The 21,297-nt window shown below is 40.0% G+C and overlaps 2 protein-coding genes across 3 annotated transcripts in view; both read right to left on the bottom strand.

The window, feature by feature from the left end:
• The window catches only part of LOC140924636 (uncharacterized), a 59,772-nt gene extending 42,520 nt beyond the window's left edge, over window positions 1–17,252 (bottom strand). The window contains exons 1-2 of one of the 2 annotated variants that reach the window (XM_073374664.1): window positions 16,076–17,252; window positions 15,706–15,798 (exon numbers count right to left, since the gene is read on the bottom strand). In XM_073374664.1, coding sequence (XP_073230765.1) covers window positions 15,706–15,798; window positions 16,076–17,039 — 1,057 coding nt within the window. In that variant the 5' untranslated portion in view covers window positions 17,040–17,252. The remainder of the gene's footprint in view (window positions 1–15,705; window positions 15,799–16,075) is intronic. The other variant, XM_073374663.1, reaches the window with a different exon arrangement.
• On the bottom strand, window positions 7,250–13,270 carry LOC140924923 (uncharacterized). The gene is made up of 2 exons (XM_073374908.1): window positions 13,084–13,270; window positions 7,250–11,244 (listed from the first exon to the last, which is right to left on the bottom strand). The coding sequence occupies exons 1-2, from the start codon at window positions 13,268–13,270 to the stop codon at window positions 7,250–7,252; spliced, it is 4,182 nt and encodes a 1,393-aa protein (XP_073231009.1).
• Window positions 17,253–21,297: the final 4,045 nt, after the last annotated feature.

The following is a 21,297-nucleotide window of genomic DNA, read 5'->3' as shown; positions in this document are numbered from 1 at the left end:
CCCCAAAAAATCCCTGGACCAAAAATTAACCCCAAAAAATCCCATGCCAAATTTCTAAGCCTTAAAATTTGCAGCAGGCTTTAAATGATATAACTCGAAAAATATGAACAATAGAAATTGAATGTTTGTGTTTGTTTTTTCATCATACCATCTGACTCTTCAGATTGTTTTGAATACCCAAAAAATCCCTTCTTAATCCTTCAAGTCCCAATAGTGATCAACACCAATTTTCTCCTAAGGATATTCATAGATTGTCAAGAAAAATGGTTATGAAAATTAATAAAATGATCACCAAAGAGAAAATGCCTCGGTAGTTTATCAAATTCTCTTTACTTATTCTCTATGGAAATGTATAGAGACCAGTTTGGACAATTTGTATGTGGGTATTGGGGCTTAAAGGGTTAAATCAAGCTCCCAGAAAAAATGCTCGCCAATATTTTCTACCCAAAAAAATCCCAGAGTCTAAAATGTCCAAACCTCTAAAAATCCTTCGATCATGCATCCCTGTCATTTGAAATCTGGATTACCCCTCTGGGCCCCTCCCCACCCCGTCACTTTCTTAAATAGTTAGGATACAAAGAAAACATGTTTCTATTTCCACTTAATAGACCTTGTCATGGTTTTCAATGCCATCTTGACGAGTAGGCAAACGCGTGAGAAATTACAGGGTTTGTATGGGAATCTAATTTCAAATTATTTCCGTAAAATGGCCGTTCTGAAAAAAATATGATTTGTAAACTAAAGCTTTATTCCTAAGGACTCTTATGAAAAAATTTGAGGGTGTTACATGCACTAGAAGACCTAGAACCACTTTTTAAATTTCCTATACATTTGTCTGTAAGAAAGTCCTGGGAAAATTACAGACAAATATATGGAAAATCTAAAGCAAGCCTATATAGAGAGAGGTACGCCCCTCAAATTTTTTAGGACAATCCTTTGCTTTGTCGCTTTAGTTTACAATTGATATTTTTTTCAGAACAGCCCTTTTACGGAAATTAATCGACACTAGATTCTCATACAAACACTGTAATTTCTCACACATTTGCCTACTCATCAAGATGGCGTCGAAAACCGTCACAAGGTCTATTGATGAGAGAAACAATGTTTCATGATAATAATGAGATCAAAAATAACCAAACCAATGTACACATATTAAGTGTGTTATGGGCCTGTGGTACACTAAAAATTACCAACCACTCTTTCAACAGATGAAAGGCAATAATGTTGGCTTACCTTTTTCATAATTTGCTTTTCTATTAAAAATTTAGCTAAAATTAATAAAGCTACAATCCACTGAAAAGAAAACTTAATAAGTGACCTTCTCCCAATAAGTGCCCGTCTCCTTTTAGCAGAAATTTGTCATAAGAGCCCAGGCGCTTATAAGAGGAAAACAGTAATATTAATTTTTATTTTGCAAAGTTTTCATCTGCTCATTCCCTAATAATTATGAGAAACTCACAACCTGAGTCTGACGTCTGGCATCTGCCGTATAGGTGATTGTAAATCTCTTCAATGTCTGGCCACATCGAAGGGCCAAATCATAATGACCGTTCTAAATAAGGTGTCAGAAAACTTAAAAGCTGTAAAATGCATGGCTGGTTCTGCTGTAATTTACAATGCAAGACGTATTTCAGTTCCTCAGAGTCACGCGATATGTCTCGTGTACTCGACTGCAGAAAGATCACTGCTTGCACATGCCTTGAGGCCTAATAGAAAAGTTATAAGTTGCAGTTTACTTTTCGAATGTAAAAACAACGGAGGCCTTGTGAATTTACAGGAAGAAAGTTAGATTATAAATTCAATAAGCTTACGCTTAATGCTTACCTAAACTTCAGGAATCTTGCAACGAAAATGCAGCCACCCGGAGACCATCTTTGCTTCCATATCGTCACAGCTAGGCATAAGGAAACGCTTGGCGAGAAGATTGAATCAGCCCATGACTGCAAGACTGATGAAAACAGCTAGAAGTTTGAAAGTTCCTCACGAAATTGTAAAGATTTTCTTCCCTGAAGCGCTTCCGCCTCGGCTCCCCTGGCTACGTAAGAAGCATGAAGCGATGATTTCATTGGTCAAACGCTGTCACATGATGTGTCATGTGAAAAATTACCAGGGTGGAATAAAGGAAGACTTGGATGCGGAGAAATTGGAACAATTTGTTTACATTCTAATGTGATACGTATAGGTGAAGAAGACACAACAAAACGCAAAAAAGTGACAATAACAAGCAGCAAAAAACAAAAAACAAAAAAAACAGAAAAAAAAAGGAAACAAACAAACGAAAAGCAGCGGACCTTCATGTCAGCCTACTTCTCGCTGGGTGTCTCAGTAGAATACAGGAAAATACAGAGCCAGGAGCCTAAGAGCGCTGGCAAAAAAATGACGAGGAGAAAAAAGTGAGAGGAAATCTCCCCTCGTTTTCTCCGTGTACGCTTTTTAAAACACGCTCCGGTCCCGACAATCTGAACTCCGCGCTCTCGTTCCCCGTCCCTCTTTGCCCGAAACCGCACGGAAACGCTTGCTACGGAGGCTAAGAAGACCGTCTACGAACAGGCTAGCTCCAGGGTAGGAGGCAGTCCCGATAGAACTAACCTTAAAATTAAAAAAAGGGCAAGAACAAAGATGTCATTAAAAGAAGGTTTACAAGGTCTTATAATGGACAATACAAACTTCTGCAGCTGTCAGGATTTGGCATCCGCGAATAATTCTTTATTCCACTATTACTTTTCTGCTTAAGTTTTACTAACATAAGCGAGGCCTTTTTAAGTGTCTTTTTTTTCGGGCATGGGTGATAAGATGCTATGAGTGGATTTGGAAGAAACGCATCGGTAAACGTATCGGTAAACAGTAGAGGACCAAGGACAAAGCCTTGTTAGTACTGATGATAGAAAGCGAGAGGCGAGGTTTTAGTCCTACTGACATAATCTCTTATGTTTTTTGTTGTTCGAACATGGGTGTACCGAGTGTGATGAAAGAAATAAAGTTGTCATGTTGTAAATGCCACTTTGAGTTTTTTACCACAGTGGCAAATATGAAACAGGACACTCGCCCGTCCCTTTTGATATCACTCCCTTCTCTTTCACATTTAGTATACGCATTGCCTTCAATTTTTCTTGGGGTGACTATAATACCCAGGAGAAATAATAAAAAAAAGTTTTGCAAAATTTTAGGGTATAAACAAGGTGTATTACAAGAGATGTGCAAATGGCGAATGCTGTTTTCGAAAAGCGGAGACTTTATTTACGTTTTTACTAAATAGACCGCATTCGCAGTGTTGATAGGTGACTGCAACTAGCTTGCAACAGAGCCTAATGCGTGGTAATTAGATGAATGAGCCTCGATTGTAAACTAGTTCCAGTCAATTACCGCGACTCAGATTGGGCAAGTGTAAGATTCAAGCCCAACGCCTCAGTATCACTGGCTCATGGCTGAGAACATCTAAGCTGACGCAAAGGTATTTGTGCTCACCCAGAAAGATGTCATTTCTTGTGCCGGATTGATGGCCCAACCGTGTTTGAACCCGAGTCTCCCAATTAACAATCACGTGCTCTGAAACTGTGCTGCAAGAGTAGCACATGGTTCTCGTTCTATCCTCGGTTTGCCCCTGTTACCGGTATTAAGGTGGATAATTCATCTTCAAAATCTGTCAAAATTGACGGATAAACAGATGGACAAAGTCAGGCGGATTGTTCATCCAAAATTAAAACCGTTCCATTTTCAAATTAAGACATATTATCTGTAGGACGCGATTATCCAATGGATAACCCTTCTCAGACTTATAATCCGTCTCTAGTGTGAGAACGACCAACGACTGTGCTCTTAACAGGACTTTCGCGAGTATTTGTTCGTGAATACTTTTAAGGCACTTCAGGATGTTAACGAACATTAAATGAACAACCACCCCAAGAGGCCACATTGAAGAAAAACCAAGGTACATGTAGCCACTATAAAACTCACACCGTAAATACACCACTTCCCTATTCTATTTGATGGTCTAGAACAAGCAAGAAATCGGGGCTCATAAAGGAGTTGAAGAGGAGAATCCCCACCACCCCGACGCATGTTCCTCGACTGCAAGCTAGTTCCTGATCGCTGCGGAGAATACGAATGCAAGCCGAATTTGGCCTAGTGCAAACGTCTAACTTTTCAAAAGATGAACTAAACTCTCATTTGGGTCGAGCTAAAATAAGTTAAGATCGTCTGTTGGGCCAAACGTCGAACTAAGCACGCGTCGAACAGATCAAAACGCAGTTTAATAAGTTTTCTCCCGAAAAAGGCTAAGTATACATTATTATACAATTTTTTATTTTATTGGTTTAGCTCGTTGCGTGTGAAGGTCGACGGACGTCCCGGAGACGATCTTCACCCGTTCTACCCGTCTAAACAGACGGATACAACGTGATGGACGACCCAAATTCATTCAAACAAACTTAACTGAACCAGACGTGGATCATTTCATGAACTTAACTCACTAAGTTTGTTTCGTCTCATGAAAAGTTTGACGTTTGGCCTAGGCCTTACAAAAAAGAATTTAATACTACGCATTTTTATTTTACAAAACTTTATTTCGATGAGTTTCAAATGATACTACATTATTCTAAAAACCAAATTTGGCGCATTTGATGCTAAAGGTAGTTTGCAATGTTCTCTCTTGCTTGTTTGTAATAAATGTTCATTGCTGATTCACATATAAAGATACAGTCGACTCACAACAGAATCACTCTTGGCTTAACGCCAACTAAACTAAATCATGGTGAAACACAGTTTAAATATTTTAATATATAAATCATAATTTCTTTTCTTTTTATTTGTCACTACCAAATAAACTCTATTAAAATATAGGAATACTATACCAATCGTTAGTTTCAATATTTAACAATTCCTAAAACTACAAGGAACTCATGCTGTATTAACCTTGATCACACTGGATCAGAGGGTGTACAAGTCACAATCACAAGTTACAATATTTATCAAACTCTAAAACTGCTAATAACTCATGTTGTATTAACCTTGGTCTCACTGCACCAGATGGTGTACAAGTCACAATACTCAGTTACAATATTTATTAAACTCTAAAACTACTGGTAACTCGTGTTGTATTAACCTTGGCCTCACTGCACCAGATGGTGTACAAGTCACAATACTCAGTTACAATATTTATTAAACTCTAAAACTACTGGTAACTCGTGTTGTATTAACCTTGGCCTCACTGGACCAGAAGGCGTACAAGTCACAATACTCAGTTACAATATTTATCAAACTCTAAAACTACTGGTAACTCGTGTTGTATAAACCTTGGCCTCACTGGATCAGAAGGCGTACAACTCCACTTGCGTGCAAATGTATTTACGACGAAAGTACTAATTGGGGACACTATTTTTTCGTCTCCTACTGGAGACGGGACTGCCATTTTACGTGGTCATCCGAGCCACGCGAAGGTTCAGCCGCTTGAAGTGCAAAGAGATTACCTTCATTTTTCAGTTTTTTAAGACCCTGAGTAATGGTCCAGGCCCGGGAATTGAACCCGCGACCTCCCGCCCTGCAGTAAAGCGCTCTACCGACTGAGCTAATCCCGCCTGTTCAGTCTGAGACTCAAAACAATGTAAAATTTCAAAATATGTACACAGAAATACTCCTTTACAGCACTGAGGAGTGCCAGCCGCTTGATGTGTAGTTTTATCTCATCCCTTTACGCCCCATTCATATGAAGAAAAGTTGTCAAGAAAAAGAGGATCAGCCTCCAGCTGAGTCAACGAAAAAAATAGTTGACCCTTTACCCGAGTCAACAGTGCTCGCACATACTTTGATTGTCTCGTCTTGACCAAGTTGACCTAGCTGGTCGAGCTAAAGTCTTTGTATGGAGAAACGTTGGATCAGCTAGGAGGGTGACCCTATACCTTCACAAAAGGGTGAACCCGCGGCTAGGCGGGTCACCCTTCTGGCCAAACCCACTTTTTTTTCACATTTACACGGTTCGCTACATTTTTTAACCCTTTAACCCATAAGATCAAAATATGAATTCTCATTTGTTGCCCCTATTCATTTCCAACAGAAGCAGTGGGAGAAGTTAATAAAATATCAAGCAAAATAATCTTGTGTGATCATGTCCGTAATTCTCATGACCACTCTGTTTCACAAGGCATTGGTATTACAAGGAGAAATTTGATGCTGATCACTCTTAGGGCTTAAAGGGTTAAGGGAACGTATGAAAAGGTGGCTCACCCAGGGTAGCTCAGGTAGGCGGCGGATTGATCCTTTCTACCCGATACAACTTTTTTTCCATATAAATTGACCTGAAAAAGCTGAAACAGATTCACGAGGAATGGGATTGTGTTGCATCGTGCAACAAGGTAAGTTGAATTGACAATGGGAGACTTTAAAAGACTGATCAGCAACAAAGTGCAATTTTTAAAGTGAGTTATGTCCAAACTACGCTGCATAAAACTTGCACTGGCGGTTTTTGTAAACGATTTTTTAATGCGTACGTCCGAATCGGCCTTCGAAAGCTAAATCTCAAAGCGATTTGTTTTTAACTAATTTGACTTTTTCCAGTCTTTCGAAAGTCAAAGCGCTATGAACGAGGTTTTGCCATTTTCAACTGCACGCGAGACACCCATGAAGGTATCTGGTAACCTTAACGCTATACAGAGTAGTGTGAACATAACGGACTTCAGGCTGGGCTTCCATAAGAAAAAATAGCCTACATTAATTGCACGTGAGACACCCCTGAAGGTATCTAGTAACGTTAACGCTTTACAGAGTGGTGTGAACATAATGGACCTCAGGTTGAGCTTCCAGAAGAAAATATCCCGGTATCAAAGGAAACGTGTGTGATGTAGCTTGAACAGAATGATTTTCTGATCACGCGTGGTCGTAATTTAAGGCAGCAATTAGATTAATTTAGCTGGATTTGTGACTACCCATTTAATGAATGATAACTTAACGAAAGCGATATAGCGATCGGAGAACCATATTGAAACTAGAATGGTTACGAAATATTTCAGCGGGACCGAAGGAAAGTCGTTTTAATTTGGAAACAGAGAAAACATAAAATGTCCAAACTTGAAACAAACATTTGTAGATTGACCATTTTGCATTTTTAATTAGAATCTTTATTTTTAAGGGTCGGTTGTCACGGTGACTTCAAGATTAATGAAAAATTAAACCACATTTCTATTGTAGATCACTTTTCATTTGATACTGACATATGTTCCTGCGGACTGGAAAGCATATAAATCTTACCTGTATTCTTCTAATGAATTAAAACCTTATGACACCCACTCTCTTTTCCATAGAAACTTACATCGAGTTCAAGTAAGGATAATGATCTGCTTTCTATTAAAATTTTGCTAAAGTCATATAAACGACTTTCACCTGTAGCACAATGGTTGTTCACTTTTAATCTCAGAGTAGTTAATGAGGTGTTTGCCATCAAGGTGTCGGAAAGGCCTGTTAACCAGTCATCACTCACTTCTTTGCTACTGTTGACGGTCAGATTGAATGTGGTTACTGATGTGTTATCTTCCAAACTTCTAAACACCCCAAAGTAGCGCAGAAACAGGGGTATATGCGATTCTCCATCACCATACTCATTCATTGTGACATTTAACGTAGTTATTGACGTGTTCATTGACAGTCCATAATCGAACGTGACCGGCAAACCAATATAACCTGTTTGATATTCTGCCACAGTTATTGTTAATGTCACTGTAGTTACTGACGAGTTTAATGACAGACCTTGTGTAAGACTATCCAACGTACTTGAAAAACCCGTATCACTAAGGTCGTTAACAAAAATTGCGACACATAATGTATTTAATGACCTTGTTGACATCAAGCCGTAAGAAAGGACACTAAGACCGCCACAACTGTCTGATTTACCTACGTTCAATGTGAGACTAAGTTCCTTAAGTGACGTGCATTTTATCAAACAGTCAGCTACAACCTCATCCCAAAATGAATACATGCTATTTATACTGCATGCAACAGAAAGGGAAGATAATGATTTGATTGCCGATAGCACGTTACTCAGTTTAGTCGGACTCAAACAATTCTCCTGATTCTCCTCACCATCGTCAAGGCTGCTGAGTGTAGGACTCAAACTATCCTTCTGATTCCACTCGCCGTCGCCGTTTATTTCAAGACTGAGTGTGGTTAAAGATGCCATTTTGATCAAACGCTCACCCAGTTTGCACTCCCATCCTGCTTTCATGTTACTAAAGTTGAATGCGAGACTAAGAGATGTTAAAGAAGTGCTTTGCAATAAACTTTCCCCAAGGTATTCTCCCAAATCTGCATCCACGAAGCAGCTGTTGACTGTAAGATCAAGCGTGGTCAGGGATGTGTTTTCTGCCAAAGCATCACCTAGACAACGTGTCCACTCCTTGGTTACATTATTATCGTTATTGATTGTAAGACGAACGTTTTGTTTTCTTCTCTCCTTGACGTTAGTAAAAAAGACTGTCAATGCCGCAGGATTATCGTTAGTGGTAACAAGAACATCGTTCGACTCATCTGGGCCTATGCGCACATCATGTACATTTAACTGAACGCGACTGTTTTTTGAAAGGCTGGAAGGAACAATACCTCCCTCTGTTGTCAACTCGCCCCATAAATTGATGGACAGGGAAGATAGTGTCTTGTTTTCTTCCAAACATCTTGCAATGGAATTAGAAACTTCACTTTTCAAATTTCCACGCACGTTTAAGGTGAAAACAGTAATGGAAGAAGGCGCCAAGACTTCACAAAGAGCTTCTGCCGCTTCGCATTTCATCTCACCCCAGACGTTAACAGTTAAGTGTTGCTTTACATTTAGCCGTTTCCTAACCAGAACAGGATGAAAATAATTATTTGCAACGTTGTTAAAGGTGTTTGGATAAATACAACAGCAAACGGGGCGCCTTTTCGCCAAGCGAAGATTTTCCACTACAGAATGCCAGTTACCAGGGAGCTCACCGTGGACACACAGTCTTATATAATTCAAAGAACTATTTTCCATAAGCCCTTTTTCCAGGAAACTGGCACTAAAGGAACTCAGCGGTCCAGCAAAATGAAGATCAAGAGATTTTAAAAGTGTTTGTCTTGCCAAGGCTTCACTAACAGCAGCTAATAAAAAATCCTGCACGCCTCCAACAATACAAAGAGAAACCGAATTCAAGGATTTATTTGACAAAAAATTTTTTAAGGCCCCTGTCGTAGTGTACTTCATTAAGCCATGTACCTCGAGACCAACAGACGTCAGCGGTGCCAATCCAGTTTCAAGCGCATTGAAAAAACCCTCGCTATAATCATGTCCAGACAAAGAAAACGTTACTTTTGTCAGAGTTCGACATGAAGCCAACCCATGTACAATTTGAACCAGCAGGTCACTTTCCTCACTGTTGGAATGATCTATGGATTTAAAAGTAAACTCTGATAGACTCTTGGTCGCAGAAAACCATTTGCAAAGACGATCTGTATCAGAGGACGTAAACTCTTTCTCATTATTAGCATAACTTACGACTGTCAGCTGCGGGCAGGATTCTATATAATTCAATAATTCACTCACTCCAAAACCATCTGTATCAGCATAGAGTTCAACAGGTGTCTGTAGATTTGAAAAGCTCTTACAAGCCATTAAAACATCAACAAAAAAAGGATTGTAATCTTCACTTGGGTGAAGGGTTATGACCTTTGGAAAAGGTATAACTTTACATAGAGTAGCTGCCATTTGTTCAGGATGTCCACTTTCATTAAAGCTTTCAATAAAGAAAGTAGCTGTCTCCTCCCTGCAATCCTCGTTCCAGTCCCAGAACAATAGGTTGGTCCAGCCAGGTGAGTTCTTTAACTTCACGCCAATCTGGGTGAATAGGATAGCTGCCTTCTCGCCCAGCATCCCAGAAACAAAAATAAACACTTGTGGATATTTCGTTACCAAGTCGGCAAAGGGAAAGTGATCAAATACATTAAACTGTTCATTTACTAACTTCTCTGCGATATACGCGGCAGCCACGTACTCTTGGAAGGTCTTGTGAAGGAAGTAGTACTCATGTTCAGGCTTTAATCTCTTTAAACTTTCTTCCTTGTAAAGAAGGCCTAGCTCACGTGCTACCAATCCCGGGTATCTACTTTCAAACTCATCCAATTCAGATTCGCGGAAACCATAACGATCACTCAGCAGGCATAACCAAGCTAGCTCTCCAAGGGCAAGAATTTCCTTTTCAAATTTTCTCTTTAAGGCGATGTCATTCCTAGGGGCTGGTTGGTTGCGTTTGGCGCAGTATCGTCTCAAAAGGCATTGCACAATGACTTGGTAAAGTTCCGTCCGGGAAGTCGGCAATTTTCCCTCGTGGTGCTCATAAACAACACAAAGGAGAAGTAAATTTAGTGGGTTATTTCGAAGTGCATGTAGAAAGGTGTTCTGTTGCATTTCTTCAATGAGCTTCTCACCCTTTGGTGACTGATCAATGGTTTCAAAGTGTCTTCTGATGTAAGCAATAGAGTCACTTTCCGTGTACCCTTTGATTTCCAAGTGAATGTCAAAGACAGCGCTTTTCCGAACTTCGATTCCTCTTTCTTGTCGTGTCGTAGCCAAGACATAGCAAAAGGCTAAAATTCGTCTTTGAAGCAGCTCATCTACATGGTGCCGTGATTTTTCAGGTAGCTCATCCAATCCATCCAAAATGATTAACATCAGTTTCTCCTGGTTACGAATGTCCTTCATCAAGTGCAACAACTTCTCTACAGACTTCTCCATATCTCTGGGCAGAAGTTGTTCACTGATAGCTTCCATTATATCTCCATCAATGTCACGACATTTAAGAAGAAACACGAATTCAAATGGAATATTTCCATGAGCCCAGTCATAAGCAAGTTTAAGGCAAAACGTAGTTTTACCGATTCCAGGACTGCCCTCTACTATCGTCATAACATCCTCACCTATGCCAGGAACTTTAAAAATGTCGAACACATTCACCTCGTCGTCTTTTGGCTGGATGGCCAGTTTTCCTCTTGAAACGATTTTCAGTCTTGTGTAGACTTGTTCTATGGGCAACCGGATGGTGCTATCCCAAAGAAGTGGTCTTAGTTGCGAGCGCCTTTTGTACTCCATTTTTAGCAAATTCTCAAGAACCAAGCTGTCCCCAGCTGTTGGAAGCAAGAAGATCGGAAATATCTGTGAGTAACCACAAACAAGAGGAGCTGACGCTACGAACGGGGTATCTGTAAAATGGTGTCCTCCCTTTGTTCCATACAATAACTGTAAACTCTCTTTACATTGAGTACTTACAGGGAGTTAAAATAATATGCTACTTGAAGTATTCGCCGACGTCAGTGTTTTTGTTTTCTCTTCCTGGACGTTCAGTTGTACATAAAACAAACACAGGGAAACCTCCAATAAGCTACTACTGACCCAAAATGTTAGAGAGTTAAAGGTCGCTTACGGGACTTGGTCACTAACAAGAATCGAACAACAGGGGGTCTCTTTCGAGAAAAGGTCCGGACTCAGCTACCTCATAGAAGATAATGTTTTGCATGTAATTTCTTAGTTACGATATGTGTAGTTTTATGTTGTCGCTAAAAGTTCTTCATATACAATGTACACTGAGTGGCATAGTACACACAGCGAACAAAGAGATCAGGCCATGCATCGAGTAGTCGCTTACGAGAGGTTAAAAACAACAACAACAACAACAACAAAAATATAAAACCGTCGGCCCTAACAAGTGGTCGCGGACGCTTACAAGTGGTGATCGCCGTTTACGAGAGGTTCCAACAGAAATGCTTTGACTGGGTAACGTTTGGTGTTTTGGAGTGGTGCTCGCTTATGAGAGGTGGTTGCACATTGTGGTTTGACTGTATTTTCATTACAGATAGGCTTTTAAAAAAATGTTGAATAACGAAAACAATTAACAAGGGGCTAGCTCTCGAAACCGAACGTAGCTTTTTAACCTCTTCACGGTGGCCAATTTAATTATGACGACTCAGTTGATAAAACCAATTTTGTGTATTTCACTCACGCGCCGACGTGGCACCACTGAGAAACAAAGTTCATTATTTGTTTTATAAGGAATCAATTTCCAGCCACTCCTGCCTGCATTTACATAAAAAAAAGGATCGACAGAGTTAACTGCCTTTCACTCCTAAGAGCGGAAAAGGGAAAACTCACAAAGATTCCAGATTTCTTTTTAGTGAAACCCCAGGAAATAAATATCACTGAGGAAAAGTTCTACCACAGAGAGTTCAGTTAAGTGGTAGCAACATAGGAATTCGTTCACAGATTCAAATCTTAGAATGACAAATTTTCTCGCCATAACTCGGTCTAGGGGTGAAAGAATTAATATACTTCAGCTTCTGAATTCCTGAGGCCTATTTACCACGTAAAATTAGTTAAAAAACAAACAATCAAACCAGAAAAGCATCATTGTATTTTGCCACACTACCTTCGCACAAATAAATCCCTTCACCATAAACCGTCTTACAAGGAATTGACAGGAACAGGACTTGACTACCGTTTGACAAAGAGGAAGTGTGCCAAAATGCGAACATAGAGATTACTTCATGGGCAGTGGGCGCGTACGGGATTTTCGCACGAGTTGGTGATGTATCAGAAATCGAACGAGCGAGCGCAGCGAGCGAGTGAGATTTCTGATGCAAACAACGAGTGTGAAAATTCTGTACAAGCCCCCTGCCCATGAAGTAATTTATTTATTTCATACATACTGAGTTAACATTTCTTCTTTTATTTAAGAAAACTTCTCTTTATTTAGAAAAAATGACCAGCGAATTTAAGAAACAAGGGCCAGCTCAAACCAAATTCCATAAAAAATACATCATTCGTTGGGCTCTACAAATGTTGTGAGTTAAAATATTGACAAAAAATTGATCAAAAATGAAATACAATTTACTGACTCAAGACTCAGTCTACGATGATTACATCATTAAATGACCCCTAAAACACCGAATAGTACTATCAATAAAAAAGCTTTGACAAGAAATTGTTTCTGAAATGGTACAGCAGGCGGGCTGTCCTCATCGGATGAGTCGCGATCGAGAACTCGCTTGATGCGTTTCTATTACTATAAACAGTAACAGTAACTATAAACTCACTCAGAAAATCATTGAGTTCCTGTGATTGAATCTCTTCTATTTTTCTGCTTTCTTGCTTGGATTTCAGAAACTCGGAGAGCGAGCCAACATCTCGTCTAGCTTTCGACAACGTTTGTTTCTTTTTCTGTTCCTCGATAAACTGGTTAACGGATTTCTGCAAAGCGGGAAGGATTTCTCCTTCAGCCATTATTTAGTTTCTTCTGGCAATTTTCTTGAGATATTATCCAAACCAAAAATCTAAACGTTTTAACTTTTTGACAAAGCTGCCAGAATAAAACCTTTAATGAAAACACAAAGCTACCGAAAACACGGTTGCTTTTGGTGAGGGCGCTGTGATTGGTCGAAACGTTCTACTCAAACGTGAAAAAGCCGTTTCGTTTCGCTTTTCTGATTTGTTGTATAAAGGCGGGAACCATGTTTTCACTCAGGTTGACTCAAACAGAATCACCCAGTATGTATGAAATAAAAAAAATTCTGTACTCACCAGGTTCAACTTTGCGAAATATGAAGCACGCTCAAAATAGAGAGAGCGTGTATCAAACTTGAGAAGTTTAAGTTTTGCTATTGAACGGATAAGATTGACTCCAGCATCTTGAGTATCCATCTCTAAAGCAGGAGGGGGAAGGGGTGTGGTAGGGGGCACAAAAAAATTTAAGAACACAAGTTCGTCCATGCAGATCTTTCTTCTTCCTATGTTGCTTTCAGTACTGAAATGGTTATAAACTTTATCATGCATAAGCAAACTTTACCTTCATCTCCCAGAGATTTTGGGACTTTTGATGCTGGAGTGCCACCTGGAGACAACGGCCTTTTCCCCTTTTTTGTACCTGAAATTAAACCAGACTAGCGATGATCCAATTATTTTTGCCCATACACTCCCCAGCTAATTCCCTACAAAACTTGTGTTTATGTTTTTTTTTTAACCTCCATCCACTAATCATCCACATTGTGGTACTTCCGATGCAGTGTGTCAGTGTAGTCCTACAATACTCCTAGCAGTACCCAAGATGTTTGACACGTGAACCTAGTTTAGTGGCCTAAGCTCCCACCAGTCTCCGGTGGCTCAGTGGTAGAGCATCTGGACCAGTAACCAGAAGGTCATAGGTTTAACTCCTATTCGGGGAATACTTGAATTTTTTCTTCCGAGCCGCCTGTCTTAGTGATAGAGCATATGGACTAGAAAACAGATGGTTAGATGTTCGACTCCTTTTGGGTGTACTTGGATTTTCTTACTAGCCGCCTGCATCACTGCCTGAGAAACATCTTCCGCACTAAGACAGTTGTACATATAAAAAGAAACAACTAACCTTTATTTAAGAATTAGCAAAAACAAACCTTACCTTCATCTTTCAACAGCCTTGAGCATTTTGGAGCTGGAATGTTACTTGAAGATAACGGCCTTTTGCCTTTCTTGGAAGACTGGCGTTTCTTTGTCAAGCCTAAGATCAAATCAATTACTGTTTTATATTCTGCCCCAATACTTTTGTTTACCGTTACACTTCATACACTGATAATCAATCCTCGTATCCATTATATCTGCGATTTTTTCTACTAAAACATTGTATGAACTAGCTACATAAATGTGGCCATTAAAGAAAGCTCGAAAATCGACGAGCACGCGAGCGAAGCGAGCGAGAGAGCGTGGAGCGCGACCCCCTTGCACTTGCGATCATTAATTCCGCGCGCGCTCGATGATCTCTAAAGAGAAAATTATCTATTTTTGAATCCCTCCTAATACACTCTGTTTGCCCCCCAAATTTTGCATTCACCATTGTTTTCAAATGCTCCTGGAAGTGCTACATTTTCCAAAGAGCATTTGAAGACAATAACTTGTGCAAAATTGGGGAGAAGACAGAGTGTATTATGGGGGATTCCAAAATAGTCAAAAAGAGGGACTGTGAACAGGACAGAAAAAGGCCTGACTGTTATTCGAGCCTTGAAGGTTGCAATTTCCAGACGCTGCAGAGCTCTGTTAAATTGAACTAATCAAACCAACTACAGAGCAGCTCAATTTCACCACCAAGACAGTCTTGGACCTGGATTCCGCGCTGTCGATTCCGGATTCCTCGACAGTGGAACTTGGATTCCGGATCCAAATCGTTTTATTCCAACGTCCAGGATTACGGACTCCACGAAACAAAATTCCCGGATTCCTGATACCACTAGCACAAATTTTCCGGATTATGGAATGGGGCGATCAATTGTTACTGATCACCTCTACACCGCGGCAATGGCCAGCATTTAGAAGTCCAAAGCTGAAATTAATTTTTCACTTAAAATAACCTATACAAAACTACGAAGCCTCTATGATAAAATGCAACTTCCTTATACTGTGGTGTATTACCCTGTTTAGCATGAGTAAACCTGAAACGAGTATAATTTGTCGGCATCAAACGTTGTTAACCTGTAACCAGTGTGAAGCTGCTCCAATGTGACAAAGAATAACCTTGAGATTTAGTCTTAAACGAGTCCTTTTCAGGGCTTCAACCATTCCTTGTTAATTTAAGATCTCAGCACGGAATAATCATTGAGCCGATATTACACTGAAGTATATCTCCTACAAGGAAAACAATTAATTGCTCTTGTGGACATATTGCTCATGTTTCTAAGATTCAAGTGTACCTTTATGAAGACGTTTTTCAGAAGGAGAGGGGTTTTCATCTTGACAGATCACAATGGCTTTCTTAGATACGTTCTGCTCATCTGCACTGGGACCTACAAAAGATTAGCAATACAATTCTTCACCTCTGAGCCTCAGGGCCGGGAATAAGACGTCACGAAAAAATTATATTCGCGTTCTTTGTTTACAACTCTGTGATATTGGTAAATGTAGGCTGACTTCTCTGAAGGAGTTATCAAACGAGATTATGGAAAAATTTGTTGAGGTGAGGTTCTCACTACTGTTGTCATTGTAATTGCGCCGGCCTACATCTCCTAATGCCAGCAGTACAGATTATAAGGACCAGTTTATGTAACAAAGTGGGCCTGTTACCTGGAGAAATGGCAAGCATTTGTTCCACAAGTCTGTTACAGTGATCCTGCCAGCTGTACATCTCGGCATACTCTCCTCTGAGAACCTTGGCCTCTCTAAGTCTCAACTTGCGATCTTTCCCACGAACAGCTTTGATTGCATTGGCCCAGTCTTTAGGATCTTCGGATTGTACCACACAACTTGAAGCAAAAGGAACTTTTTTCAAAGCTTCTCCAAGACCAGAGTTCCCACTGACAAGCACAGGCAGACCAGCAGATAAAGCCTCAAGGGCGGCAAGACCAAAGCCCTCAGTTCGTGATGGCATTATAGCAAGATCAACTTCACAAAACAACCGGGCTAACTGCTCTCTACTTTCATTGAAACAACGCACAGTTAGTTGACTGCGATCAATGCCTTGCTGGAGCAACAAATCTTTTACTTTCTCCTCTTCTCCACTTGGAGCTCCAACAAACAACAGCTTATAGGGCTGTGGCTCGTCTTTCAACTCAGCAATAGCGCGAGCAGCGATGTCATATCCTTTCAGCTGAAAGTCTTCATTGTTACCACGTCCAAACGCTAAAACACTGAATGTTTTTCTTTCTTCAGTAGCTTGCTTTACATCAGCAAATTCAGAGAAGACGCCTGGGGTAAGATTAAGAACATCTTGATCCTTTCCACAGACACGGAGATAACCGGAGAAAGCTTCAGCCAGCTTAGGACCAACTACTACAACTTGATCAGCTTTTTCACAGAGTTTAACCTCAGCCTGGTGCTTTTTCTCGCCTCTTGAAATGGCATCTGCGTAGGACTTGTACATACCAAGCTCTTCAGGAGCTGTATGAACGACCTGAATCCACTTGCAATGATGATGTCGTTTTATGATCTGCACTTGCCGACCAAGAACGGCTCCATGTCCTATCACACAGTCCACAGAATGGTCTTCCGGCAGACAAGATAACCAGAAATTTGGTTCTAAACCTGGCATTTCCTCTGCTTCAATAAGATGCACATTGTGACTTGCAGCAACTCGTTTATCTTCCTCGCTGCACTTGGGGAGATAAACACTGACCTCCACGCTGGGGTGTTTAGCCAACTGAATGGCCAGCTCTCGGTTAATGGTTGACAAGCCTCCTTTTGTTGATCTCCATTCACTGCTTAACAGAGTTACCCTCAATTTGCTGGAAGTGGATTCTGAAATGCTTTCATGGTCTTCCTGTGATGTAGAGGCTGTGCTAGGAAAGGATGACAATTCCTAAAAAAAGTGGTATAAATTTATTTAAGGGTTAATTAAAAAGCTAACCTGAGATCAGGCTAAATTTTAGCAGTTCTCATACACTCTCTCTTACATAGTACCGCTAAAATTTCTCTTTTCGTTTCGCCTTGCCCACCAGACTGTTATTTACAAAGAGAAACGAAACTAGAGCCTTATATCAGGTTATTAAAAAGCCTTTTTAATAGTAAGTTCTTGTAAACTTTAATTGAGCATTGTCTTCCACTGCTTTTCTGCCGGCGAGTGCACTTGAAAAAATTGACTAGAAAAACATGCAGGACATTTTTTGAGTTTGGGTGACCTGTGGTGTCTCATGTATATGTGCAACTCTATACCATAAACCCTCTATTAACCCCCCGCCCCCCGCCAAATAAGCCCCTCCCTTTTCAGGGAAGAAAGTTATTAAGCCCCCACTCTCTTTTAAGCTTCCACTCCCCTCCCCTCCCCCTTTATTCTTAAACAATACACTGTATTAATTAATTATGTACTGTAACACTTCTTCATGTGGACTGGCCCAGTATGATTTATTTATATGCTTGAAAGGGAGGGGGACAGAGACAACTTGTAGTGTGAAAGGTCAAAGATGATGCAGGTTACTAAGAATGTCTCAACAGCACAGTCCGCCAGTACCACACTATGAGGTGTGGACTACTGTACATGTATGTAAACAGCACAGTACACCTGTACCACACTAAGAGGTGTGGACTACATGTATGTAAACAGCACAGTACACCTGTACCACACTAAGAGGTGTGGACTACATGTATGTAAACAGCACAGTACACCTGTACCACACTAAGAGGTGTGGACTACATGTATGTAAACAGCACAGTACACCTGTACCACACTAAGAGGTGTGGACTACATGTATGTAAACAGCACAGTACACCTGTACCACACTAAGAGGTGTGGACTACATGTATGTAAACAGCACAGTACACCTGTACCACACTAAGAGGTGTGGACTACATGTATGTAAACAGCACAGTACACCTGTACCACACTAAGAGGTGTGGACTACATGTATGTAAACAGCACAGTACACCTGTACCACACTAAGAGGTGTGGACTACATGTATGTAAACAGCACAGTACACCTGTACCACACTAAGAGGTGTGGACTACATGTATGTAAACAGCACAGTACACCTGTACCACACTAAGAGGTGTGGACTACATGTATGTAAACAGCACAGTACACCTGTACCACACTAAGAGGTGTGGACTACATGTATGTAAACAGCACAGTACACCTGTACCACACTAAGAGGTGTGGACTACATGTATGTAAACAGCACAGTACACCTGTACCACACTAAGAGGTGTGGACTACATGTATGTAAACAGCACAGTACACCTGTACCACACTAAGAGGTGTGGACTACATGTATGTAAACAGCACAGTACACCTGTACCACACTAAGAGGTGTGGACTACATGTATGTAAACAGCACAGTACACCTGTACCACACTAAGAGGTGTGGACTACATGTATGTAAACAGCACAGTACACCTGTACCACACTAAGAGGTGTGGACTACATGTATGTAAACAGCACAGTACACCTGTACCACACTAAGAGGAGTGGACTACATGTATGTAAACAGTACAGTACACCTGTACCACACTAAGAGGTGCGGACTACATGTACGTAAACAGCACAGTATGCCTGTACCACACTAAGAGGTGTGGACTGCATGTATGTAAACAGCACAGTACACCTGTACCACACTAAGAGGTGTGGACTACATGTATGTAAACAGCACAGTACACCTGTACCACACTAAGAGGTGTGGACTACATGTATGTAAACAGCACAATACACCTGTACCACACTAAGAGGTGTGGACTACATGTATGTAAACAGCACAGTACGCCTGTACCACACTAAGAGGTGTGGACTATATGCATGTAAACAGCACAGTACACCTGTACCACACTAAGAGGTGTGGACTACATGTATGTAAACAGCACAGTACACCTGTACCACACTAAGAGGTGTGGACTACATGTATGTAAACAGCACAGTACACCTGTACCACACTAAGAGGTGTGGACTATATGTATGTAAACAGCACAGTACACCTGTACCACACTAAGAGGTGTGGACTACATGTATGTAAACAGCACAGTACACCTGTACCACACTAAGAGGTGTGGACTACATGTATGTAAACTGCACAGTACACCTGTACCACACTAAGAGGTGTGGACTACACGTATGTAAACAGCACAGTACACCTGTACCACAGTAAGAGGTGTGGACTACATGTATGTAAACTGCACAGTATCCCTGTACCACACTAAGAGATGTGGATTACATGTATGTAAACAGCACAGTACACCTGTACCACACTAAGAGGTGTGGACTACATGTATATAAATTGCACAGTATGCCTGTAACACACTAAGAAGTGTGGACTACATGTATGTAAACTGTACAGTACACCTGTACCACACTAAGAGGTGTGGACTACATGTATGTAAACAGCACAGTACACCTGTACCACACTAAGAGGTGTGGACTACATGTACGTAAACAGCACAGTACGCCTGTACCACACTAAGAGGTGTGGACTAAATGTATGTAAACAATACAGTACACCTGTACACCTTATCTTGGTTTGAGTACCATGAATTGCCAAGAACTGTTCACAGTCCAACTTCCCCCACCCCTCCCTGGATGGGATACCACAAAATTAAGGACCTGTGAGAGGAGAGGTAAAGAGAGAAATAGTTTCTTGACTGAGATCAAAGTGGCTGTGAGCCACAAAATTCAGAAAAAATTATGTTGTTAGTAAAATCTATATTAGATTTTTAATAAGTTGGCTAATGTTACCTTTTTATCATATATTTACAATTTAAAGCTCATAAAGAATTACTATTCAAATTTTTTCTTTACCATTTGTTTTTGCTTACATCTATGTTATCCCTTTGATGAAATAATTACAGGAAAATACATAGTTTTTCAAAAATATAATTATTATATTTTTGAAAAACTATGTATTTTCCTGTAATTCCTTATAATTCACATGATTTTTTGAGACCATGACACTAGTCGTTCTGTTGTTTTCTACAAAATAATTTTTTGACGTCATAGATCACGTTTCATCATTTAAATGGCCTTGAATAAAAGGAGAAAATGTAAAAAGACAGAAAAAAATACTCAGGATACATTTTTCTAGTTGTATTATCTCTCTTGAAATTTGTGCTTGGTAACATACAAAAGGAATGTTTTTTTATGCACTATTAGAATCACTGAGAATTTAGTATTGCTTTTGAGTAGTGGAATTGATCTTTAGTGTGAAAACTTTAAACAGTTGACAAGGACTGCGTGGTAGAGGTTTATAGGATCTTCAATCTTAAAAAAATATATTCATTTACTATAACTAACAGATAATGAATTTTTCTTACCTCCTTCAGCCTTGACATCACAGGAATCCTAAAAATTCTTCAACACTGCAGACATGAACACTAAAACAGGAACAGAGAAAGAAACTACACATACTAAATTAAGGTGCAATGTTGTCAAGTACCATTTGACACTTTCCTTTTGTGGGAGTTTAATTTATATAATTTGTGGATTGGCAATTTTTTATAATTTCCAACAACTAAATATTGGGATTGCTGCAGTCTGGTTTTTCTCCTTCTGAATCTTGACAACTCAGCATTATATTTTTTATTTGAGTCAACATACAGGTAAACCCACATTTGAAAATTAATGTTGTAGGTAAAATCTGTTCTCAGGGTAAACCAGAATTTTATTGTGTACTACACACTGTACATCTGTATGATTAACACGGACTAAGAAAGAAAGGAAATTCTGAACCAAACTAGGTTTAAAATAATATTAAAGTCTTGGCCCTGGTTTTTCAAACCCTGGATAGTGCTATGTATGAAATCTCTATCCAGTGGTTGGGTTTACTTCTTACAGCTGTATGTGGATCTTGATGGAAACCACAAAAATTTCAAA

Source organism: Porites lutea, chromosome 14, assembly GCF_958299795.1.
Source record: "Porites lutea chromosome 14, jaPorLute2.1, whole genome shotgun sequence".
Lineage (NCBI taxonomy): Eukaryota > Metazoa > Cnidaria > Anthozoa > Scleractinia > Poritidae > Porites > Porites lutea.
This window is presented reverse-complemented; position numbering and strand designations above follow the sequence as displayed.